The sequence below is a fragment of the Nerophis lumbriciformis genome, linkage group LG16 (assembly GCF_033978685.3).
Source record: "Nerophis lumbriciformis linkage group LG16, RoL_Nlum_v2.1, whole genome shotgun sequence".
In the NCBI taxonomy this organism is placed as follows: Eukaryota; Metazoa; Chordata; class Actinopteri; order Syngnathiformes; family Syngnathidae; genus Nerophis; species Nerophis lumbriciformis.
Window position 1 is genome coordinate 25388315 of NC_084563.2, and position 26284 is coordinate 25414598.

General features: G+C 43.2%; 1 protein-coding gene across 2 annotated transcripts; it reads left to right on the forward strand.

Moving 5' to 3' along the window:
• Positions 1-22323: 22323 nt before the first annotated feature.
• On the forward strand, positions 22324-25991 carry LOC133617405 (homeodomain-interacting protein kinase 2-like). 2 transcript variants are annotated; one of them, XM_061977345.2, is made up of 9 exons: positions 22324-22559; positions 22621-22812; positions 22883-23064; positions 23162-23285; positions 23378-23491; positions 24610-24717; positions 24788-24981; positions 25054-25293; positions 25379-25991. In XM_061977345.2, the coding sequence occupies exons 1-9, from the start codon at positions 22356-22358 to the stop codon at positions 25665-25667; spliced, it is 1647 nt and encodes a 548-aa protein (XP_061833329.2). In that variant the 5' UTR covers positions 22324-22355; the 3' UTR covers positions 25668-25991. The 2 variants fall into 2 exon arrangements, with proteins under 2 accessions (XP_061833329.2, XP_061833330.2); XM_061977346.2 differs by having other exon boundaries at positions 24610-24696.
• Positions 25992-26284: the final 293 nt, after the last annotated feature.

The window sequence follows — 26284 nt, forward strand, 5'->3', positions numbered from 1 at the left end:
ATCCCAGCAAAGAGCTGAGTGTCATTCCCTTTGATGATGTCCTCTGCATTCATGTAGCCTGCCCCTGCTTCCGTAACACAGAGAATGTCTTCATACTCGTCACGCTCATATTGTGCTACGCAGTGTACATGTCTCTTATTCCTTTGTACTGGGCTTTGTGCATTTAGATTTCTTCTTTGCTCTGGGCTTGCTCTACATCCATCCATCCATCCATCTTCTTCCGCTTATCCGAGGTCGGGTCACGGGGGCAGCAGCTTAAGCAGGGAAGCCCAGACTTCCCTCTCCCCAGCCACTTCGTCCAGCTCCTCCCGGGGGATCCCGAGGCGTTCCCAGGCCAGCCGGGAGAGATAGTCTTCCCAGCGTGTCCTGGGTCTTCCCCGTGGCCTCCTACCGGTCGGACGTGCCCGAAACACCTTCCTAGGGAGGCGTTCGGGTGGCATCCTGACCAGATGCCCGAACCACCTCATCTGGCTGCTCTCGATGTGGAGGAGCAGCGGCTTTACTTTGAGCTCCCCCCGGATGGCAGAGCTTCTCACCCTATCTCTAAGGGAGAGCCCCGCCACTCGGCGGAGGAAACTCATTTCGGCCGCTTGTACCCGTGATCTTGTCCTTTCGGTCATGACCCAAAGCTCATGACCATAGGTGAGGATGGGAACGTAGATCGACCGGTAAATCGAGAGCTTTGCCTTCCGGCTCAGCTTCTTCTTCACCACAACGGATCGATACAGTGTCCGTATTACTGAAGACGCCGCACCGATCCGCCTGTCGATCTCACGATCCACTCTTCCCCCACTCGTGAACAAGACTCCGAGGTACTTGAACTCCTCCACTTGGGGCAAGATCTCCTCCCCAACCCGGAGATGGCACTCCACCCTTTTCCGGGCGAGAACCATGGACTCGGACTTGGAGGTGCTGATTCCCATCCCAGTCGCTTCACACTCGGCTGCGAACCGATCCAGTGAGAGCTGAAGATCTTGGCCGGAGGAAGCCATCAGGACCACATCATCTGCAAATAGCAGAGACCTAATCCTGCAGCCACCAAACCAGATACCCTCAACGCCCTGACTGCGCCTAGAAATTCTGTCCATAAAGGTTATGAACAGAATCGGTGACAAAGGGCAGCCTTGGCGGAGTCCAACCCTCACTGGAAACGTGTCCGACTTACTGCCGGCAATGCGGACCAAGCTCTGACACTGATTATACAGGGAGCGAACTGCCACAATAAGACAGTCCGTTACCCCATACTCTCTGAGCACTCCCCACAGGACTTCCCGGGGTACACGGTCGAATGCCTTCTCCAAGTCCACAAAGCACATGTAGACTGGTTGGGCAAACTCCCATGCACCCTCAAGGACCCTGCCGAGAGTATAGAGCTGGTCCACAGTTCCACGACCAGGACGAAAACCACACTGTTCCTCCTGAATCCGAGGTTCGACTATCCGGCGTAGCCTCCTCTCCAGTACACCTGAATAGACTTTACCGGGAAGGCTGAGGAGTGTGATCCCACGATAGTTGGAACACACCCTCCGGTTCCCCTTCTTAAAGAGAGGAACCACCACCCCGGTCTGCCAATCCAGAGGTACCGCCCCCGATGTCCACGCGATGTTGCAGAGTCTTGTCAACCAAGACAGCCCCACAACATCCAGAGCCTTAAGGAACTCCGGGCGGATCTCATCCACCCCCGGGGCCTTGCCACCGAGGAGCTTTTTAACTACCTCGGCAACCTCAGCCCCAGAAATAGGAGAGCCCACCTCAGATTCCACAGGCCCTGCTTCCTCATAGGAAGACGTGCTGGTAGGATTGAGGAGGTCTTCGAAGTATTCTCTCCACCGATCCACAACATCCGCAGTCGAGGTCAGCAGAGCACCATCCCCACCATACACAGTGTTCACACTGCACTGCTTCCCCTTCCTGAGGCGGCGGATGGTGGTCCAGAATTGCTTCGAAGCCGTCCGGAAGTCGTTTTCCATGGCTTCCCCGAACTCCTCCCATGTCCGAGTTTTTGCCTCTGCGACCGCTGAAGTCGCAGACCGCTTGGCCTGTCGGTACCTGTCCGCTGCCTCAGGAGTCCTATGAGCCAAAAGAACCCGATAGGACTCCTTCTTCAGCTTGACGGCATCCCTCACCGCCGGTGTCCACCAACGGGTTCTAGGATTACCGCCACGACAAGCACCAACTACCTTGCGGCCACAGCTCCAATCAGCCGCCTCGACAATAGAGGCGCGGAACATGGTCCATTCGGACTCAATGTCCAGCACCTCCCTCGTGACATGTTCAAAGTCGTTCCGGAGGTGGGAATTGAAACTCTCTCTGACAGGAGACTCTGCCAGACGTTCCCAGCAAACCCTCACAATGCGTTTGGGCCTGCCAGGTCTGTCCGGCATCCTCCCCCACCATCGCAGCCAACTCACCACCAGGTGGTGATCGGTAGAAAGCTCCGCCCCTCTCTTCACCCGAGTGTCCAAAACATGAGGCCGCAAATCCGATGACACAACTACAAAGTCGATCATGAAACTGCGGCCTAGGGTGTCCTGGTGCCAAGTGCACATATGGACACCCTTATGTTTGAACATGGTGTTCGTTATGGACAATCTGTGTCGGGCACAAAAGTCCAATAACAAAACACCGCTCGGGCTCAGATCCGGGCAGCCATTCTTCCCAATCACGCCTCTCCAGGTTTCACTGTCGTTGCCAACATGAGCATTGAAGTCCCCCAGTAGCACGAGGGACTCACCCGGGGGAGCACTCTCAAGTACTCCCTCGAGTGAATCCAAAAAGGATGGGTACTCTGAACTGCGGTTTGGCGCGTAACCGTTCCCCCACCCGAAGGCGGAGGGAAGCTACCCTCTCGTCCACCGGGTTGAACTCCAACGTACAGGCTCTGAGCCGGGGGGAAACAAGAATTGCCACCCCAGCCCGTCGCCTCTCACTGCCGGCAACGCCAGAGTGGAAGAGAGTCCAGCTCCTCTCGAGAGAACTGGTTCCAGAGCCCTTGCTGTGCGTCGAAGTGAGTCCGACTATATCTAGCCGGAACTTCTCCACTTCGCGCACTAGCTCAGGCTCCTTCCCCCCCAGCGAGGTGACGTTCCACGTCCCAAGAGCTAGCTTCGTAGCCGAGGATCGGACCGCCAAGTGCCCTGCCTTCGGCTGCCGCCCAGCTCACATCGCACCCGACCTCTATGACCCCTGCTATGGGTGGTGAGCCCATTGGAGGGGGGACCCACGTTGCCTCTTCGGGCTGTGCCCGGCCGGGCCCCATGGGGACAGGCCCGGCCACCAGATGGTAAATGGGTTGTACTTGTATAGCGCTTTTCTACCTTCAAGGTACTCAAAGCGCTTTGACACTACTTCCACATTTACCCATTCACACACACATTCACACACAGGCGCTCGCCATCGTGCCCCACCTCCGGGCCTGGCTCCAGAGGGGGGCCCCGGTGACCCGCGTCCGGGCGAGGGAAATCTGGGTCCTTGTTTTTTATTATTCATGGAGGTCTTCGAGCTGCTCTTTGTCTGATCCCTCACCTAGGACCAGTTTGTCTTGGGAGACCCTACCACGGGGCATAAAGCCCCCGGACAACATAGCTCCTAGGATCATTGGGACACGCAAACTCCTCTACCACGTTAAGGTGGCAGCTCAGAGAGGAGTTGCTCTACATTTTACTGCAAAATGATTCTCTCTGTTGCACTTGTTACACTTCTTACCGTATGCTGGGCATTTCTGTTTGCTTTTTTTTTTTCATGCTTTCTCCCACAAAACTTGCAATCCACTGTGTTTTTTCTGCTATTCTTTGGCGCACTATTTTTTGCACTTTGTGCACCTCCCCCACCATTGGTCATGAGATAGCTTTAATATTCTCCCGCGACAACTCTGCCGCCCTGCAAAGTTGCACGCACGTGTCCAGCGTCATGTTCTTTTCACAGAGTAGTCTTTCACTCATGCCTACGTTATTGTGTACACAGACAATACGATCTTGGAGGAGAGAGTCTATCAACGTCCCAAGGTTGCATGTTTTAGCCAACAGTTTCAGTTCCGTGACGTAGCTGTCGATAACTGCACTGAACCCTTGATTTCTTGTAAAGAAACGAAAACTTTCCACAGTCTTGTAAACACAGGGGTTACAATGAGCATTACATTTTTCCATGATGTCGTCTAGTTTCCATGCATCTCTGGCTGATCACCCATTAACGTATCCAAAAGTTCCCGTCCACTCTTCACCTTTTTCTTTTCGTCGCCGTCCTCGCTCGACAGACATAAATCCACATATAGCACAAACTCGTCCCTCCATATCTCCCATGTCTTCGAAGGGCTGCTGGAGTCCAGGCACAAAGTTTGCGGGGGTTTTAATCCCTCCATGCTGCTCCACTCGGCAGGCTAGCCTGGTGTTAGCTCGTCAGCTAATTACGGCTGTTGCGTCTCTCGGTTGCGCTGGCTCCACAGGCTGAATCCACTGCCGCTGTCACCATGTTAAATGCTGTTCTCTGTCACACACAGACTACAGAATTGATGATTTAGACCAAACTGGGCCGTAATTTATTGTGTAACTTCGGGAGACACGTTCACAGCGGTACATCACAAGCTCTACTCCATTTCCGATGCATCACTGAATAATGTCCCTGTTGCAACACAAACAATAGTTCCTAGGGAACGCATATCTTAACAGTAGCTCCTATTGTTACAATCACTTTCACAGTATTGACTATTGTATAATTTTTTGTAAAATTGAGAATAATAATTTGCAATCTGTTTTGCATCATTGTAGACCATATCGTTTATTTTCAGTTGATCAATAGTGTTATTTTGAGCCTGCGATTTTTCAAAAAGAAAGAAAAATGCAGAATTTTGTTCACATCACCTTTTCTCAACCACTGTTTCCTAGATCTTAAAAAGGCTCCTTCTGCTTTCCATTGATACATTTTGTCTAATTTATTGTCATAGCGCGGGCGCATGCCGATGCGCATTTCTCATTGAGCGCAGCGGAGTGCACCTCGGAACACGCACACGGCCGCTCCTCTCCTGCACGCGTTACTTCACCGGCAGCAAGCAGCTGCAATCAATCTGCAATCAGCGCACCCGTCGGTGATGATCTTCCTGGGCTTCTTAAGCAAGTGCAGAGCTGCGTTCTGGGCCAGAACGTAGTCTTCTGTTGTGTTCCGTAAGCGATCACGTCACGCCCTTGCTCTCTGTGTTTCTTCCTCATGTTTGATTGGTCTTGTTGTCTTCCTTGTCGTCCCTTCTGCAGACCTCCGTTCCCGCGTTGACGTTGCTGTGTTCGTCATTCCTTGTCCCCCCCCGCTTCCCGGACTGCCTCTTGGATCTCGACCTCCCGCTTGGACACGGACCTCCTACGCCCCGTTTAGCCCCTGGCTTACTGTCTGTCTCACGAGCCTGCCATCACGGTAATACACAACAATTGATAGTCACACACACATACACCCTTTTGGATTTTGTCACACTCCATCTTTCCCTTAGTTATTATTATTATTATTATTGTTTGATTATTATATATATTGTGTATATATTTAATAAATCATAGTGCTTTACTGCCCCCTTGTGGAACTATGCCGTCACTATTCCTCCTGCTATATATAACATTTATTTTGGCTTTCGAAGAGCCTTTCATTTTCTTCTGCTGACATATTATCTGGACACATAGAGGATAATGCAGTAATGATGGAAATCACATTTTCTTCCTCAGATCGCTTTTTCTTAGCTAGATTACTGCAATATTTTCTAATAAATTGACCTACCTCATATTTAAGGAGTTCCCAATTACTACAATATTTGTTTTGGGTCTTGGCTTTATGCCAAAAAAGTTGTATTAGATCTTTAATCCTCATTTTAACTGCTTCATGACATAAAACCTGAACTATTGAGTTTCCAGTATGAGTTTTTTTTAACTATTGTGAAAGGGATGTATCTGTATAGCCCTATGATCAGTCAAAGGATTGGAGAGAATTTGAACAGTAACATTGTCTTGCAGTGCGTTAGATATTAACCACATGTCTATTGTAGAGCTGACACTATTTTGAGAGCCTGGTGGCCATCAATCAAGTGAACTGTCAAGGACAGTGTTGAAATCACCTCCTACAAGTATATAAGCATTTGGAAATTTGTCAAGCCAGTGTAGAATTCTATTTTCCACTTCACTAAATAAAATATTATTATCAGGCACTGAGTTATATCCATAAATGTTAGCAACTATAAAGTTAGTTTTCTGTATCTCAAAAACTTGGCAAATATAATGGCCATTTTTTATCATAGTCACTATGATGCAATAACACCCCTGTAATATTGTGTTTGAGTGTGCCAGCTCCACCAGAACGCTGTGATGCATGAGAGCAATATACACTATATTGCCAAAAGTATTTGGCCACCCATCCAAATGATGAGAATCACGTGTCCTAATCACTTGGCCCGGCCACAGGTGTATAGAGTCAAGCACTTAGGCATGGAGACTTTGTACACACATTTGTGAAATAATGGGCCGCTCTCAGTGATTTCCAGCGTGGAACTGTCATAGGATGCCACCTGTGCAACAAATCCAGCCGTGAAATTTCTCCACTACTAAATATTCCAAAGTCAACTGTCGGCTTTATTATAAGAAAATGGAAGAATTTGGGAACAACAGCAACTCAGCCATAAAGTGGTAGGCCACGTAAACTGACAGAGAGGGGTCAGCGGATACTGAAGCGCATAGTGCAAAGACTTTCTGCACAGTCAGTTGCAACAGAGCTCCAAACTTCATGTGACCTTCCAATTAGCCCACGTACAGTACGCAGAGAGCTTCACGGAATGGGTTTCCAGGCCAAGCAGCTGCATCTAAGCCATACATCAAGTCCAATGCAAAACGTGGGATGCAGTGCTGTAAAGCACGTCGCCACTAGACTCTAGAGCAGTGGCGTTCTCTGGAGTGATGCACAGTCAGTTGCAACAGAGCTCCAAACTTCATGTGACCTTCCAATTAGCCCACGTACAGTACGCAGAGAGCTTCACGGAATGGGTTTCCAGGCCAAGCAGCTGCATCTAAGCCATACATCAAGTCCAATGCAAAACGTGGGATGCAGTGCTGTAAAGCACGTCGCCACTAGACTCTAGAGCAGTGGCGTTCTCTTCCTTCTTCCTCCTCAACAAGCAGGAAGTGTCACAATAAGGTGCCCCTGCTGGTCACATCGGGTAACTGTGGGGTGGATTTCTTGGAAATCACGTGACCATATACTGTATGTACTGACCATAATTACTCTGATAGATCGCCACATTAAAAGGGAACCATACTTTTTTGGGGGGAATTTTGCCCACATTCAGAGAACTACATATGTGTTGTTGTTTCTACAAGAACACATATGTAATTAGTAAGTAAAAGTGTCTCACAATCTGCTATATGTGCTTGTGTCCTTTTCACAGGAACACTTTAAACATTTGACATTCGTTTTGCATTATTGCAAGCTAAAAGTGTTATCATGTGTGTAATGACAAACCCCCTCAAAAACAGAATTATATTTAAAAGTTTTGATTGAATAAGACTGCCAGAATGTACCTAAAACATAGTACGTATAAAACACTGAATATCAAGAGTTTAATTCCCAAACAAAATCCTCCACATGTTTGCTAAAATATAAATACTCTGCAGGGCTTTGTCATAAAAAGCTTGTCCCCCTCCATCACACTAACTGGAACTTTCTATAAACAAACCCCATTCTGCTTTGTGTCTAAGCTTCGTCTTCAAGACTTACGGTAATTTAAAATATATACAATTCTTGAATGACACACCCCCTCAAAAACAGAATGATATTTACAAGTTTGTATTCAATAAGACAGCCAGAATGTACCTATGTATAAAACACTGAATATCAAGAGTTTCATTCCCAAACAAAATCCTTCACGTGTTTGGTAATCAAGCAAAAATGCAAAAACAAACGGAAAAACAGCCAATTGTTTGCTAGCGCTTTGTCATAAAAAGCTTGTCCCCGTCCGTCACACTAACTGGAACTGTCTGTAAACATACACCATTCTGCTAATTAAAAAAAAAAGAAATTCTTCAATCTGAGTATGCATAAAAATAATTGTGACATAATGTCATATTCATTGATAATCAGATAACAATTGGTTTGAAAAGGAAAAAAAGAACTCCTGGTCAATGTGATGACACATGAGCCATAAATGATGACATAACTACATGGACACAAAGATCAACATGAGTAATTGGCTAAATATTGTTGAAAAAGATTATTTGATATAACGTGGTTTGTCAGCCATAAACAGCCAAAGAAGACATCATATAACATGAGGAGCAATTTGTGCAAATGTCAGTGAAGTGTGATGACGTCCCTCAGCAATGGAGACATCTCTGTGTTCCAGTACACAAAGCATCCTGCAGGAAGAAGACTACTCAGCACATTCCCAACAAAAATCCAAGTGCCAAAGTTAGCGTGTGGCAGAGTGAGCGCCATGAGAGCTCAGTGGAACATCAACTTCACACAAAGTCAGAAGAACATTTGGAGGTGCAGGTAGAGAAAAGTCCATGTGAGATAAGTCCCTGTGTGCCGTCTACTGGCTCTACCTCAGCGTTCAGGTCTTTCTGGGAGCTTGTTACCACCGTCAGCAGCAGTGACGTGCAGTCAGGGCAGGCAGGTGAGGCAGTGCCTCACGTGCCATCATGGAAAGAAAAAAAATGTAAAAAAAAAAAAAAAATTAAGTTGTTATATGTATCCAGTGATTATACTATAAAGTTATTTTCCATTTAACTTCACCAGTTTTAGATTTTTTTTTTTCAAAATCGCTGAATTTTCACATTTGCCGTTACTACTGAGAAGAGACTTGCGGTGAGTCAGCAGCCAGTTGAGCCCACCGTGGATTGCGCAATGACTCGGCTAACTGCTGGCCTGCTGTGCAGTGAGACCGTATTGCTATTTGAATTATATTATGAATTTCCATAGTTTAGTTAGCTGAGGTATATAATGTACAGTGTATTTTGTCAACAACTTTATGTGTGTGACGTATTTCTTGTGCTGAGCAATCCTAAAACGGCTGCGAAGACGCACTGGGTGAGGCACGCAGTTCTCCCGCCTCATGGTGGTAGAGGGCACTAGTGACCCCAGGGATCATTCTTGCGACTACTCGGCTGCAGAATAAGTGACAAAACGCTACAGTTAGCAAGTCAAGTGCAGCGGCAGCGATCGTTTCTTTTTTCCTCTCGCCTGGACTTTTAACATGGAGGATTACATATCTAAAATAAAACGGTTTTCTAAACTGGACTTTCAATCAAACCAGGAGGTAATAATTAAAGGAAGACCAACGCCGGAGCTAAAAGGTTTGCTTCAGACTTCAGGACAGAAGACCCGTTCTTTTCAAACGGCGTGGTACACACGAAAAGGCTGGCTATGTGGATGTCCATCAAGAAACCCCCTTTTCTGCTTTTCCTGTCTTCTTTTCTCTTCTTGTGACAATGTCTGGACTCAGATGGGATATTGTGACCTGAAGAATTTGCAGAGAAGCCTCATCAAACATGAGCGGTTGACCACTCACATTCAAAGCCAGATCGCGCTCAAAACGTTTGGGATGTCCACGATAGACTTGGCTTTGGATGAACAGCGAAGACTCAACATCAGCACCCACAATGCTAAGGTAAAGGAGAACCGAGAGATTTTAAAAGACCTCATCAATGTCACCTGCTTCCTCGCCAAACAGCAACTGGCATTCTGTGGACATGATGAAAGTACAGGCTCTACCAATCGTGGCAACTATGTTGAACTCTTGCATGCTATTGCTGAGAAAGATGACAAGCTCGCTAGGCATTTGGAGACATCCACTGTATTTTCTGGTTCGTCAAAAGAATACAGAATGATTTAATCGAAGCAGTTTGGGATGTCATTAGAAATTATATTAAAAAAGGAGATCAGTGCAGCCCCATTTGTTGCTGTAGAAGTGGACGAGACCACAGATGTCACAAACCAAGCTCAGATTTCTGTCATATTACGGTATGTGGCTACAACTGAAGCAGGTTGTGAGGTGAGGGAGACGTTTTTGGGATTTGATGACGTCAGTAATGACAGACGCGCTCCTGCCATTGCTGAGCATGTCCTGGGAGTGTTGGAAAGTATGACTGTGTTGAAAAGCTTGTAGCTCAGACCTATGATGGGGCCGCTGTAATGGCCTCAGAGCTTAATGGCGTGCAAGCTACAATTAAAGAAAGAGTGCCCCAAGCCATGTTCACCCACTGTTACGCACACAAGCTGAACTTAGTGCTATTGCATTCAGCAAAGTGCATGCCCGAGTGTCGCACGTTTTTTAAAACAGCTGAGTTATTAGCCTCATTTTTCAGCAAGTCCACAAAGCGTGATGATGTTGTCAAGCGCCGTTTACCCAGAGCAGGCCCACAAGATGGAGCTCTAACTCTACTGCTGCAGACAATAAGCATGCACCACGATGATCTGCGCGCGTTATTTCACATCATCATTGAAAATCCTGACAGCTGGGATAATGACACGCTGATGATGGCAGCAGGATACGATCAGTGGCTGTCTAAAGCATCTACATGCTTTCTCCTTATGGTATATGAGGACATTTTCAATGAGACTAATGCACTTTTTAAAGTGCTGCAAAACAAAGTGAAGGACATTGAATATTGTCTTGCACGCATCCGCGACACCATTGCAGCTCTCGAGCGCATGAGACTGGAGTTCAAAAGTTTCTGTGACCGACATACTTGCCAACCCTCCCGGATTTTCCGGGAGACTCCCGAAATTCAGCGCCTCTCCCGAAAACATCCCGGGACAAATTTTCTCCCGAAAATCTCCCGAAATTCAGGCGGAGCTGGAGGCCACGCCCCCTCCAGCTCCATGCGGACCTGAGTGACGTGTCGACAGCCTGTTTTCACGTCCGCTTTCCCACAATATAAACAGCGTGCCTGCCCAATCACGTTATAACTGTATAATGATCGAGGGCGAGTTCTTGGTTTCTTATGTGGGTTTATTGTTAGGCAGTTTCATTAACGTCCTTCCAGCGCGGTAACAACACACAACAACAGCAGTCACGTTTTCATCTACCGTAAAGCAGTTTGTCTGCCGTAAACAGCAATATTGTGACACTCTTAAACAGGACAATACTGCCATCTACTGTACATGCATATGTGACAATAACATCTAGGGCTTTTAGAGAGTGCAGTGCACAACTGCGCACACAACAAGGAGACGAAGCAGAAGAATGAGGAAAATACAGCCATGGCGACGCCGACGACGAGTAAGATGAAGAAATACGCTTGTAAGTTCCAAGCCGCAGCTGCGATTAGACCTGGATAGCCTCCGGGAAGAGGTAGTGGACTACCAAGTTTGGCAAGTATGGTGACCGATTTGAGAAGAAATGCAGCGCACTTCGCCTGGCAGAGAGTGGAGGCAGACAGTCAATTAGATTTGAACGAAAACGAGTGTTGTGTAACATTCTGGATGACATAAGCTATCAAATGAAGGCTAGGTTTGATCATTTTGGTGAGCTGGCTTTCCTTGGTTTGGTTGATTGTTCAAAATTCAGTGAAATGTCAAAACATTTTGATGACACAAAACTGCAGAGCCTGTCAAAATATGCCAGATTCTTTGACTTTGTGCAACTAAAGGCGGATCTTGTTGAACTGTATAGCTCACAAACGGTGAGGGATGAATGTAAATCTTCTGGACAGCTTCTCCGCTTTTTGGCCCAGAAGCAGAGGTGGGTAGTAACATGCTACATTTACTCAGTTACATCTACTTGAGTAACTTTTGGGATAAATTGTACTTCTAAGAGTAGTTTTAATGCAACATACTTTTACTTTTACTTGAGTATATTTATAGAGAAGAAATGCTACTTTTACTCCGCTCTATTTATCTACATTCAGCTCTCTACTGTTAATGCACAATTTGTTTGTTTTGGTCTGTCAGACAGACCTTCAAAGTGCCTGGGTTTCACCAAATACAGTCACTGGTGACGTTTGACTCCGTTCCACCAATCAGATGTAGTCACTGGTGACGTTGGACCAATCAAACAGAGCCAGGCGGTCACATGACCTGACTTAAACAAGTTGAAAAACTTATTGGGGTGTTACCATTTAGTGGTCAATTGTACGGAATGTGTACTGTACTGTGCAATCTACTAATAAAAGTTTAAATCACTCAATCAAAAGTGTGAAGGAAAAAAGACACTTTTTTATTTCAACCGTACATCCCGTCAAAAGCCTAAAGACTGACCGCAAAGTTCCTGTCTTCTCAATAAAAGTGCCGCTCCATCCCGTCTGTGCTTACAAAATAAGAGTCTCCGAAAGCCAGCTCAAACAAGCTAGCAAGCTACGGAGTATGCCGCCAATGTATTTCTTGTAAAGTGTATAAAAACGAATATGGAAGCTGGACAAATAAGATGCCAAAAACTAACCACTTTCATGTGGTATTAGACAGAAAGGAGGAACTTTTTTTCTCCTTCATTTGAAAACGTGGACGTTATCAGCACTACTGTCTGATTCCAATCAATGCAAGTCATCAGAATCAGGTAATACACCAACTTATATTCTTGTCTTTATGAAAAAAAGGAATCTATATGTTAAACATGCATGTATATTCATTAAAACACCTTTAACATGTAAACAAAAACAGCAAAATAAATAAATATAAATTATATACTGTATATATCAATGTATGTATATATATATTTATATGTGTGTGTGTGTGTGTATATATATATATATATATACGTATATGATATGTGTGTGTATGTTACTCATCAGTTACTCAGTACTTGAGTAGTTTTTTCACAACATACTTTTTACTTTTACTCAAGTAAATATTTGGGTGACTACTCCTTACTTTTACTTGAGTAATAAATCTCTAAAGTAACAGTACTCTTACTTGAGTACAATTTCTGGCTAATCTACCCACCTCTGCCCAGAGGACCTCATCCAAACTGTTCCTGAGGCGACAAAGTTACTCCAGCTAGTGCTCACTGTTCCAGCTACTACAGCATCGGTGGAGCGGTCATTATCAGCACTGAAAAGAATCAAAACATACAGTCGAAACAGGACCGATCAAGGACGACTTTCTTCCCTGGCAGTGATCTCCATCGAGACAGAGAGACTTTTAAAACTGAAGAAAGATAAGGAAGACTTCTATAAACAAGTTATCGATGCTTTTGTTCAGAAGGAGCGGCGCATGGACTTCATTTATAAGTAAAGGTAAGACCATAATAACGTTTTTTTTTATTAAGTGTGCTTTTTTGTGTGCTACAGTTTGTATGTGTAAAGAATGCTGGTATGAGCTTTTAAACATAACCCGTTAACTGCTGCCAATCAAATGGTGAATAAGATACTCTTTAGGGTTCATATGTTTGTAAATCTGACTGTGATGAAGTCAGTGCCTCACCAGCCATGAACCTCACCGCGCGTCACTGCGAGGATGACAAGACCAGAAATACACATCAGTATAATTTGTGTTCAGGTTTCATTTGACCTTGTGATATTTGAACCAACAATTAATATTTACAGAGGAAAATGCTAACAAATTTACATTATGCTTAAAAGCTTTTGTATAAATATCGTCCTCCCATTTGCAGTTGTGTCAGCACATCTGTACTTAATTGTAAATTACATGTATATTATAAATGTATTCCAAACAAATCTATAAACTCTAAAAGGTAGAATAATAATTTAGAGTACAAGTGAAAATGACCCAACTTAGTACTGTGGAAACAGCATAAGTGGGTCCTGTTTAGTGTTGTACGGTATACCGATACAAGTATAGTACCGCGATACTAATGATTCATATTCGGTACTATACCGACTCTAAAAAAGTACCGGCCCCCCAACCCCCCGTCGTCGTCACGTCGTGTCATTGCTGGTTTTACGAGCAGACGAGCATGTTCGGCAGCACACATGGAGTACTTACAAACAGACACAGTTTGTAGACAGAAAAGAGAAAGTGGACGCATTTTGACTTAAAAACTAAAGACAAAGGTGAAGTTATAACACTGAAATGCCCTCAGGAAGAGGTGCTTTAAGACATGGCAAGCTAGTCTGCAGTGTTTTAGCTACTTCTAAATCACTAATCCTTGTCTCCATGGCGACAAAGTACGTTTCTTACAAGTATCATCCCTGCAGGACGAGGAACAGCTAAACATGCTTCACTACACACCATTGCTCGCCGGCGTCACAATGTAAACAAACGCCATTGGTGGATCTACACCTGACATTCCCTGTAATGATACCAAGTACAGGAGCGTATCTAGTCGATACTACTATGATTACATCGATATTTTTTAGCATCACAAAATATTTTTTCCTTTTTAAAATGTATATTATGTTTATAAACTCAGGAAATACGTCCCTGGACACATGAGGAATTTGAATATGACCAATGTATGATCCTGTAACTACTTGGTATCGGATTGATACCAACATTTGTGGTATCATCCAAAAGTAATGTTAACTATCCAAACGAAGAATAAGTGATTATTCCATTTTAACAAAAGTGTAGATAGAACATGTTAACAGTTAGCAGATATTAACAGTAAATGAACAAGTAGATTAAAGGTCTACTGAAACCCACTACTACCGACCACGCAGTCTGATAGTTTATATATAATGATGAAATCTTAACATTACAACACATGCCAATACGGCCGGGTTAGCTTACTAAAGTGCAATTTTAAATTTTGCGCGGAATATCCTGCTGAAAACGTCTCGGTATGATGACGCCTGCGCGTGACATCAGGGATTGTAGAGGACATTTTGGGACAGCATGGTGGCCAGCTATTAAGTCGTCTGTTTTCATCGCAAAATTCCACAGTATTCTGGACATGTGTGTTGGTGAATCTTTTGCAATTTGTTCAATGAACAATGGAGACAGCAAAGAAGAAAGCTGTAGGTGGGAAGCGGTGTATTGCGGCAGGTGTTGTGCCGGATAACGCACCCCCGCCGTAGAATGCACCCCCTGACTGTTGTGCCGGATAACCGGTGTTTCATTGTTTGCATTCCCGAAAGATGACAGTCAAGCTTTACCATTGGCCTGTGGAGAACTGGGACAACAGAGACTTTTACCAGGAGGACTTTGAGTTGGATACGCAGACGCGGTACCGTGAGTACGTATGCAGCTGCGGCTTCCAAATATTAGATCGCTTGCCCGTAAGTGCGTGCCGCTATGTGCATGTCACGTACGTAACTTTGGGGACTTTGGGGAAATATATGTGCTGTATGAACTTTTGGAGAGGTGAACGGTACTTTGGGCTGTGGAATTGAGTGTGTTGTGCAGGTGTTTGAAATGTATTGGCGGGTTATATGGACGGCAGGGGGGAGATGTTTGTTATGCGGGATTAATTTGTGGCATATTAAATATAAGCCTGGTTGTGTTGTGGCTAATAGAGTATATATATGTCTTGTGTTTATTTACTGTTTTAGTCATTCCCAGCTGAATATCAGGTCCCACCCGCCCCTCACAGCATCTTCCCTATCTGAATCGCTCCCACTGCCCTCTAGTCCTTCACTCTCACTTTCCTCATCCACAAATCTTTCATCCTCGCTCAAATTAATGGGGAAATCGTCGTTTTCATGGTGGCCATGATTGTAAACAATGTGCAGATGTGAGGAGCTCCACAACCTGTGACGTCACGCGCGTACCGTCTGCTACTTCCGGTACAGGCAAGGCTTTTTATCAGCGAACAAAAGTTGCAAACTTTATCGTCGATGTTCTCTACTAAATCTTTTCAGCAAAAATATGGCAATATCGCGAAATGATCAAGGATAACACATAGAATGGACCTGCTATCCCCGTTTAAATAAGAACATCGCATTTCAGTAGGCCTTTAATCATTTTCTACCACTTGTCCTTAATGTAGACAAAATAATAGAATATAAATGACACAATATGTTACTGCATATGTCAGCAGACTAATTGGGAGTCTTTGTTTGTTTACTTACTACTAAAAGACAAGTTGTCTTGTATGTTCACTATTTTATTTAAGGACAAACTTGCAATAATAAACATGTTTAATATACCCTAAGATTTTTTTGTTAAAATAAAGCCAATTACATTTGTTGTGGTGCCCTTTTTATTTAGAAAAGTATCAAAATACATTTTGGTATCGGTACCAAAATATTGGTATCGGTACATCTATATCATGTATATCTATTGCCATACATCTGTGTATAGCATTATATATTTATAGATATAGTTAATATTTTATGTGTATATTTATCATAATATATGATTTACAGCATATTATGCAAATGATATAATGGCGTCATGTTGACCACGCCCCCACCACGCTCACCGCCATGGGTATGTTTGCAATCTAAGGAAAACCCTGCAATGTATCATTTCTTTAAGAGAAAATGTTGTGCTTTTTGCTGCAGGCCAAAAAAAAAGAGGAAGAAATGGCCGCAAAGTATAAGACGCTGCATGATGGACAGAAATTTAGGTGAAACTTGAATCCAAACAATTTTTGATGGGATATGTTTTGTATACGTCGCATACTCTTTGATCTTTTCAAAGAGTATGCAATCAGCATGTTCCGCTGCATACTAGTTGTTTCATGTGTGAATGCTCCAAAGTATTCACTCATATGGTTTTCTACACCAAAATTCATCTATTTATTATTATTCCTCTACTTCTTCTTCTCCTGAATCGTAGGCTTTCCCTTGATAAATTCCAAAAATTCCCAGAATTCCAGGTTTTCTGGGACATTTTTCCTATTCAAAATGAATTGGCCATTTTTCAAACTTCCACCATTTTCACATTTTTCACCTGATTCAAACTGTTCGAACTTCAAAATATTCAGCCTGATTGGAAAATTGTGTGCTCTACATCAACAATTCTAAAAAAATTCCAGGATTTCAGTTTAACTTCAGCATTGGAGCATTCACACACAATTCCTTCAGGAATTGCCTCATCTAGTTCTTCTTCTTCTCCAGATTTTGGCGCGCTCTACCTTCCACATTTTTCATCCCATTCAAATCGTTCCAACTTCAAACTGTTCAGCCTATTCGGGAATCGCGGGCTTTCCCTTGAAAATTCCCAGAATTCCAGGTTTTCCAGGACATGTTTCCCATTCAAAATGAATTGGCCATATTACAAACTTTCACAATTTACACATTTTTCAACCGATTCAAACCATTTCACCTTAAACACATTCCACCATTCTAGATATTCAAACTACTTCTTTTTTCCAAGTTAAAAAAAACTCCAGGATTTTCCAGAATTCCTGGTTTTCCAAAGCCCTATTTCCACCCTTTTTCTGGTTACTCCGCCTTCCACATTTGTCAACCGTTCCGTCAAAACATTCTTTTTAATTAGGACAAAAAAATTTTTTTTTTTTATTAACTGGAAAAATTCCCGTTTTTTCCGGAATGCCGTAGTACAATTTCTCAATTAAACATGTTACTACTTCAACATTTCTCGACCGATTTGACCAATTCCAGCACCAACCATTTCAACTCATTCAGACCATTCAAGTTTTTTTTTACCATTTAAAAAAAAAAAGAAAATCCCTCTTTCCCGAAATTCACAATTTTTGGGGAAATTCCCATTGAAATCAATAGGGCATTCTTCAAAGTTCCACAACTACAACATTTTTCACCTGATTCAAACTGTTCGAACTTCAAAATATTCAGCCTGATTGGAAAATTGTGTGCTCTACATCAACAATTCTAGAAAAATTCCAGGATTTCAGTTCAACTTTAGCATTGGAGCATTAACACGCAATTCCTTCAGGAATTGCCTCATCTAGTTTGATGTATATGTTACATATTAGCTGATCTTTTCATGTTATGTATATTTTGCTGATGTCTTCTCTTTCCAGCAGGATAATCATTGCAGAATATGAGCTCATCACTGCAGAAATGATGGGTAAGTTTAAAATGGGGGTATTTAAAAAAAAGTGTTCTTAAAGGAGTGTACTGTATGTGTTGTTGAAGCTGACCAAGAAAAGGAGCGTGAAGTTTCCCAGGCTAAACTTAACAAGGCCCACCTGGAGAAAAAGCAGATCGCCCATGACCTCGACAACTTAGAAAGGTCATACTTTGAGCTTTTTAAACGACTGGAGAAGTACAATGATGTCCTTGACGGTTATCAAAAGGTCAGATCTTGATACGTGACATTTTAAAGTCATCACTGCCCCTTTCTTCCTTTAATAATGTCCAGTTTCTGCAGAACTAAGAGACGCTGAAAGCTTGTGCTCAGGATTATTTGGAGAGAGCCAAAAAGGAGGGACAGCGTTACCACACCCTCAAAGCTCACGCTGAGGAGAAAATCAGCCAGTAAGAAACGCCACCCTTTCTGATGTCAGCATTCATAATCATTCATTCATCCTCACCCACTTTATTTGCCGCCAGCGCCAATGAGGAAGTAGCTGAGGTTCGCTCGAAACACAAAGCACAAAGCCGTGCAAATGCAGCTGCGGCGTGAGCAGCTGAAGGTGCAGTCGCTGGAGAAGACCTTGGACCAGAAGGTCAGCATGAACTTTTTATTATTATGACTATAAACAACAAGATCTTTGTTTTTAATGTGACAGATAGAGGAGATTGAAGAGCTCACTAAACTTGGTGACGAACTCATCAGCAACATCCAGAAGGGTTGACAGGACTTCACTTATTGTACAAACCCCGTTTCCATATGAGTTGGGAAATTGTGTTAGATGTAAATATAAACGGATTACAATGATTTGCAAATCATTTTTAACCCATATTCAGTTGAATATACTACAAAAACAACATATTTGATGTTCAAACTGATAAACATATTTTTTTTTGCAAATAATCATTAACTTTAAAATTTGATGCCAGCAACACGTGACAAAGAAGTTGGGAAAGGTGGCAATAAATACTGATAAAGTTGAGGAATGCTCATCAAACACTTATTTGGAACATCCCACAGGTGAACAGACAAATTGGGAACAGGTGGGTGCCATGATTAGGTATAAAAGCAGCTTCCATGAAATTCTCAGTCATTCACAAACCAGGATGGGGCGAGGGTCACCACTTTGTGAACAAATGCATGAACAAGTTGTCGAACAGTTTAAGAACAACATTTCTCAACCAGCTATTGCAAGGAATTTAGGGATTTCACCATCACTGTCCGTAATATCATCAAAAGGTTCAGAGAATCTGGAGAAATCGCTGCACGTAAGCGGCAAAGCCTGTGACCTTCGATCTCTCAGGCGGTACTGCTTTAAAAAGCAACATCAGTGTGTAAAAGATATCACCACATGGGCTCAGGGACACTTCAGAAAACCACTGTCAGTAACTACAGTTGGTCGCTACATCTGTAAGTGCAAGTTAAAACTCTACTATGCAAAGCCAAAACCATTTATCAACAACACCCAGAAACGCCGCCGGCTTTGCTGTGCTCGAGCTCATCTAAGATGGACTGATGCAAAGTGGAAAACTGTTCTGTGGTCTGACGAGTCCACATTTCAAATTGTTTTTGGAAACTGTCGATGCTGTGTCGTCCGGAACAAAGAGGTAAAGAACCATACGGATTGTTCTAGGTGCACAGTTCAAAAGCCAGCATCTGTGATGGTATGGGGGTGTATTAGTGCCCAAGGCATGGGTAACTTACACATCTGTGAAGGCACTATTAATGCTGAAAGGTACATACAGGTTTTGGAGCAACATATAGCACCATTCAAGCAACGTTATCATGGACGTCCCTGCTTATTTCAGCAAGACAATGCCAAGCCACGTGTTACAACAGCGTGGCTTCGTAATAAAAGATTGTGGGTACTAGACTGGCTTGCCTGTAGTCCAGACCTGTCTCCCATTGAAAATGTGTGGCGCAATATGATGTGTCAAATACGACAACACAGACCCCGGACTGTTGAACAACTTAAGCTGTACAACAAGCAAGAATGGGAAAGAATTCCACCTGAAAAGCTTCAAAAAATTGGTCTCCTCAGTTCCCAAAAGGTTTACTGAGGCCATGTAACACAGTGGTAAAAACGCCCCTGTGACAACTTCTTTGCAACGTGTTGCTGCCATTAAATTCTAAGTTAATGATTATTTGCAAAAAAAAAAAATTAGTTTCTCAGTTGGAACATTACATATCTTGTCTTTGCAGTCTATTCAATTGAATAGGCCTGGCATTGTCTTGCTGAAATAAGCAGGAGCGTCCATGATAACATTGCTTAAATGGCTACATATGTTGCTCAAAAACCTGTAAGTACAAACGTACCTTTCAGCATTAATGGTGCCTTCACAGATGTGTAAGTTACCCATGTCTTGGGCACTAATGCACCCCCATACCATCACAAATGCTGGCTTTTGAACTTTGTGCCTATAACAATCCGGATTGGTTCTTTTCTTCTTTGTTCCGGAGCACACTACGTCAACAGTTTCCAAAAACAATTTGAAATGTGGACACGTCAGACCACAGAACACTTTTCCACTTTGCATCAGTCCATCTTAGATGAGCTCAGGCCCAGCGAAACTGGCGGCGTTTCTGGGTGTTGATAAAAGGCTTTCGCTTTGCATAGTAGAGTTTGAACTTGCACTTACAGATGTAGTGACGAACTGAAGTTACTGATAGTGGTTTTCTGAAATGTTCCTGAGCCCATGTGGTGATATCCTTTTATGTCCTGGGCATGACGTTAAAGTGCATCCGGCAGTGGAGGCTCCTCTATGGGGTCTTGGGACACTAGGAGGTTAACCCCTTTACTACTGTTACCCCAGGTGGCCCTTGGCAAAGACCTAGTACCTGACTGCCCCCTAGCCAGGGATACGGGGAAGACCTCAACGGCGGAGCAGGCGGAAGACGGTAGATTTAAGAACTACCACAACGGCTGCAATGGCGGAAGAAGGCTGCAGCAGAAAATGGTCCCCAGTCGTCTTGGACTTCATGCCACTAGATCCTGACCCGATTCTGTCAAGGATCGTCTCCCCACGTGAAACGAAGTCACGCACAGGCATCCTCCATAAAGGGATACACCCCTACCAGGAGTATCGTCATACTCGTTTGAGTGACCGCCGGTGATGATGACATCCTTTACACACTAATATCGCTTTTTGATGCAGTACCGCCTGAGGGATCGAAGATTACAGGCTTAGCCGCTTACATGCAGCGATTTCTCCAGATTATCTGAACCTTTTGATGACGAGTCATACCAAAGACTATGAAAATGGGACCCATTACCTCCCTGCTTGGCACTCAGCATCAAGGGTTGGATTTGGGGGTTAAATCATCAAAAATTATTCCCGGGCGCAGCACCGCTGCTGCCCACTGCTCCCCTCACCTCCCAGGGGGTGAATAAGGGGATGGGTCAAATGTAGAGGACTCATTTCACCACACCTAGTGTGTGTGTGACAATCATTGGTACTTTAACTTTAATGATATTACGGACGGTGATGGTGAAATCCCTAAATTCCTTGCAATAGCTGGTTGAGAAATGTTGTTCTTAAACTGTTGGACAATTTGCTCACGCATTTGTTGACAAAGTGGTGACCCTCGCCCCATCCTTGTTTGTGAATAACTGATAATTTCATGGAAGCTACTTTTATACCAAATCATGGCACCAACCTGTTCATCTGTGGGATGTTCCAAATAAGTGTTTGATGAGCATTCATCAATTTTCTCAGTCTTTTTTGCCACTTGTGCCAGCTTTTTTGAAACATGCAGCAGGCATTAAATTCCAAATGAGCTAATATTTTCAAAAAATAACAAAGTTTCTCAGTTAAAACATTAAATATCTTGTCTTTGCAGTCTATTCAATTGAATATTGGGTGAAAAATATTTGCAAATCATTGTATTCTGTTTTTATTTACGGTTTACACAACGTGTCAACTTCACTGGTTTTGGGATTTGTAATACTATACTTGCAAATGATACTCGGAAGTGTAAGAAAACAAATTAAAAAACAGGACAGTATCATTATCAGCTGTTAAATGTAACAAAAAAAAAAATATATATATATATATTTTATTATCAAACAATTTGATAACATATGAACACAACTAACATACCAAACATTTGTATAGTTGAGTACCTGTATTGATTTCCAGTTACCGGGAATTAGTACTGTTAGTACTGTTCAAATGTAAAATGTACCCATCTCTACTCTTCCTGATTAGCTCTGTAGTCAAAAAATATTGCAGCAATTGCATCCCGCAGGTCCAAAATCAATGTTCACATGAACAATTGTAAAAATCTCCTACGATAGATTTCTTGACCCCTTTCATGATGATGCTCCTTGATGGCATCGCGGTCACTTGACCTGCATGTATTTCTACGTGTGCGTATGTGATTGTGATGTCACGTCGCATCGTCACATTCTCAAAGGCATCAACGCTGCGAGTGTCATTCATTCATTTGCGAGGTTACCGACATTCCTGAGTGTCGGCGTACACGTAGACACAGAAATGGACTCGTACGGTGTATTCGGTGACCGTATTGTCCCGGGAGCCAGGCTTTACTCAGCGTCCACCAGCTACAAGGTGTTGTCCTTGCTAAGCTGTGGTACTTTTGGCAAAGTTGCCAAATGCCGCAAGATGGATAGCAACAAAACAGTGGCAGTTAAAATGATCAGGAATCAAGGCAGCTTTGCAGAGCAGGCTAAGATCGAGGTAGGCATGTACTCGAGTAACAACCTTAAAAAGCCAATATTTGATCACTTTGTATCTGCAGATTGACATACTACAGAAATTAAAAAAGATCGAAAACTCCAAAAAACACCTGGTTCTGTGGAATCGTGTCTTCAGCGACATGGGGCATATTTGTCTTGAGTTTGAGTTTCTGGACAAAAACCTTCACGACTTTATGAAGGAACGGCAATCAAAACAGCTCCAGGTGAAGGAGATCCGTCCCATCATCCAGCAGGTATGTTCACTGCTGTTTAAAATGGAAAACATCTTGGAGAGATTTAACTACGTCTTTGTCGACCTTCCAGCTGGTTAGCGCTCTTGACCACTTGAAGTGTGCTCATATGATTCACGCCGACGTCAAGTTAGAAAACATCATGTTGATCGACCATCAGCAGCAGCCGTACAGAGTCAAAGTAAGTGACTTCAGCTTGGCCCACGAGGCGTCTGTCACCAAACAGAACTCCAACATACAGAACCACTCATACCGGTAAGGCCTTCCTAGTTGACACTCAAACATGATGAGTTTCAGGAAGCTATTTGTAGTTTTCAAGGCTACCAAGACTCGAGTTATCGTCCTATTGCAGGTCTCCAGAGATCTTACTTGGAGCTCCGTACAACGAGGCAATAGACATGTGGTCTGTCGGTTGTGTGACGGCTTTTCTGTACCTTGGCGCTCAACTTTACCCTGGCAGGAATGAATATGAAACGGTAAAAAACACATATATGTTTCTACATTAAGCCCACTGACATTTTGTACAAAGATTGCATTCCATTGTATCTGTGTTGTCTTGTTTCTTAAGATCAGGTACATCATGGAGACACAGGGTCAGTTTCCAGAAGACCTCCTGGCCTCTGGTAAAAAGACCGGAATCTTTTTCCAAAAGGAAAACAAAAGCTGTACCTGGAAACTGAAAGTAGGTTATCTTTTCCTTTTTGAAGCTAGCCTTAAACCGGGAGTTAGCAACCCGCGGCTCTTTAGTGCCACCCTAGTGGCTCCCTGGAGCATTTTTAAAACAGGATTGAAAATGGAAAAAGATGGGAACATTTTTGTTTTGTTTTACTATGATTTTTTTTTTAGGACAAACATGACACAAACCTTCCCAATTGTTAGAAAGCCCACTGTTTAATATGTTTGTGTGTATGCTTCACTGATGAGAGTATTTAGTGAACATCGTTTTGTCCTACTAATTTCGGCGGTTCTTGAACTCACCATAGTGTGGACTGTGACACAACAGTTTGTTTACATGTAAAATCTTTCCACTCCTTCTTTGTCTCATTTTGTCCACCAAACGTTTTATGTTGTGCGTGAATGCACAAAGGTGCACTTTGTTGATGTTATTGACCTATTGGAGTGCTAATCAGGCATATTTGGTCAGTGCATGACTGCAAGCTAATCAATGCTAACATGCTATTGAGGCTAGCTGTATGTACATATTGCATCATTATGCGTAATTTGTAGGTATATTTGAACTCATTTAATATCCTTTACTTGTATCCTCTTTGTATATAATTTAGTTGTGCATGTCTCGTGACACATTATCTGTACGTAACATTGGCTGCATTTCAGATAGTTTGTGTGCCATGTTGTTCCAGACCACAGCAAACATTACCTAGCTTGCCAAAGACTGTAATAAATCTATTAAAAGAAGACAGCCTGACATTTCCTTTTAACTTGGACACACACATCTATACATTTGGCCAGTAATTTCCAGGAGTTATCTCACCTTCTGAGTAGCCTCTGATGTACTAATGGTTTCTAATGTTGTAAAAATGTGTAGAATAAATATTACATTTCAACATTTCTGTCAAGGAAGATTTGCTTGAGCTTGTGACACAGTCATTTTGATAGTAGGCTATAATAGCTAATATAGACACTTAAATCATGTGTTGCTTTCATTATAACACTTACATAAGACTTCATTTTTTGCGGCTCCAGACATTAGTTTTTTGTATTTTTGGTCCAATATGACTCTTTCAACGTTTTGGGTTGCCGACCCCTGCCTTAAACAAATCAAAACTAACATCTCTTCAGACACCGGAACACTACCAACAAGAGACAGGATTCATAGCACGGGACACGCGGAAAATCAAGTTGAGCTCTTTCAACCACCTCCTGCAAGTAGGTGATCACAGCAAAAATGTAAAGAACAGGACTAAAAACCTAAAATGTAACTGTTATGCTGTTTTAACCATTGTTTTGATTTGGGTAGTTTCAGCCTTGGGTTTTGGTTGCCAAGTACCCTGCTGACAAAGATATCCATGCAGATGATAAGCAGATGTTTGTAGACATGTTGAAGGGAATGCTGCACCTTGAAGCGTCTAAGCGAATGACGCCTAGTCAAGGACTAGCACATCAGTTCATCAGCATGAGCCACTTAAAACCTCATCGAGACATCAGCACTTAGTACGTTAACTCCATTAGATAGCCATCCATCAGACGCAAAATCTGTAACGTTTTGATTTTCTTGTCTCGCAGCACAAAGTCCTGCTACGAGATAATGGCCCAGTGTGAGAAGGACACATCTCATGCTAGTAAAACAAAGTCTGCGACCTTGCAAAGGACTTCTTCAAAAAGTTCCCACTCTGTCCAGCAGAATCACACCACAAGAAAAGTCAACTCAGGAAGGAACAGGATAAGATCCAATGATGGAACCATAATGCAAACACGTGATCTCCCCAAAAGGCTTAAAATTGGAGGTGAAGACTATCAGCAGAGGTACGCATTCTCTACCGATTACTACCTTTCTGGTTCAAAAAAGCTCTAAATGTGATTTAGTTTGTCCATCTACCTCCACATGTAGGCTAAGAGTGGATCAGCCCTCCGACCAACCCATCCAAAAAGAAAGAAGCCCAGCTGGGCCTCACCTCACCTGGCCTTTAAACTTCTCAAGACGGGTGAAGGATTCTAAGTACCTGAAACCCAAAACTAGATTTGCAGTGCGCTTCATGGAGGAGCAAAATGGAAGAGATGAACACCACAGTCCGACTCGAACACACCACCACCTTGGCCGGGTAACAAAAGCTTCCATCGGTAGTGAATCCTTCGTCTGGACTCTAAGAAAGGACCCTTCAAAAAGCATATTGACTTAATTGACTCTTGATGCCGAATTTTTAGTTTATTCCTGCTGGTGTCAGCAGAGGACGAGCTATGGAATATTAGAGGATTGCTCGAGCTGAATAGAGGAGGTGGTCAAGCATTCTTGAGAGGTTGAGGCCTGGATTCTACTGTTTCATACGTGGGCATTCTTTGGTGTCCTAGCTAAATTCATCTACCTCCTATTATGATGTCACTGCTATTGCTAATGTAATATGACGTTGGATCAATGACGGACATCTCAAAAAGTTAAAGAAATTCGATATATGCCTGCACAAACAACTGTCCTCATTACAATTAAAGTTTTTAATGTAATTTTACACACATTCTCTATGCTGTGTATGGAATATTTCCTTGCCTCTTGTCACTAAAGTGTTGCTTACCCCTATAAAAAAAAAACATCATAAAGATAATTCACTGTGGAGGGCTAATCTCACGCTACAATAACTCCCTTCGACGAAGTGTCAAAAGATGGAGCTTATTGTTTTAATGACATTCAGACTTTACTTCAATCAATAACGGAGCAGCATCTCCTCCGCCAGAAATGTGTCCCGTGAAAAAATGTCCGACCATAACTCTCAAATAACTAAAGTTTCTTGGGTGAATAATGTCA

Bases quoted from the DNA above. Each gene is read 5' to 3' on its own strand.
- LOC133617405 (XM_061977345.2), top strand. From the start codon at position 22,356: ATGGACTCGTACGGTGTATTCGGTGACCGTATTGTCCCGGGAGCCAGG. The intron at 22,560-22,620 runs GTAGGCATGTAC...TTGTATCTGCAG, and splicing joins CAGAGCAGGCTAAGATCGAG to ATTGACATACTACAGAAATT. The intron at 23,065-23,161 runs GTAAGGCCTTCC...GTCCTATTGCAG, and splicing joins ATACAGAACCACTCATACCG to GTCTCCAGAGATCTTACTTG.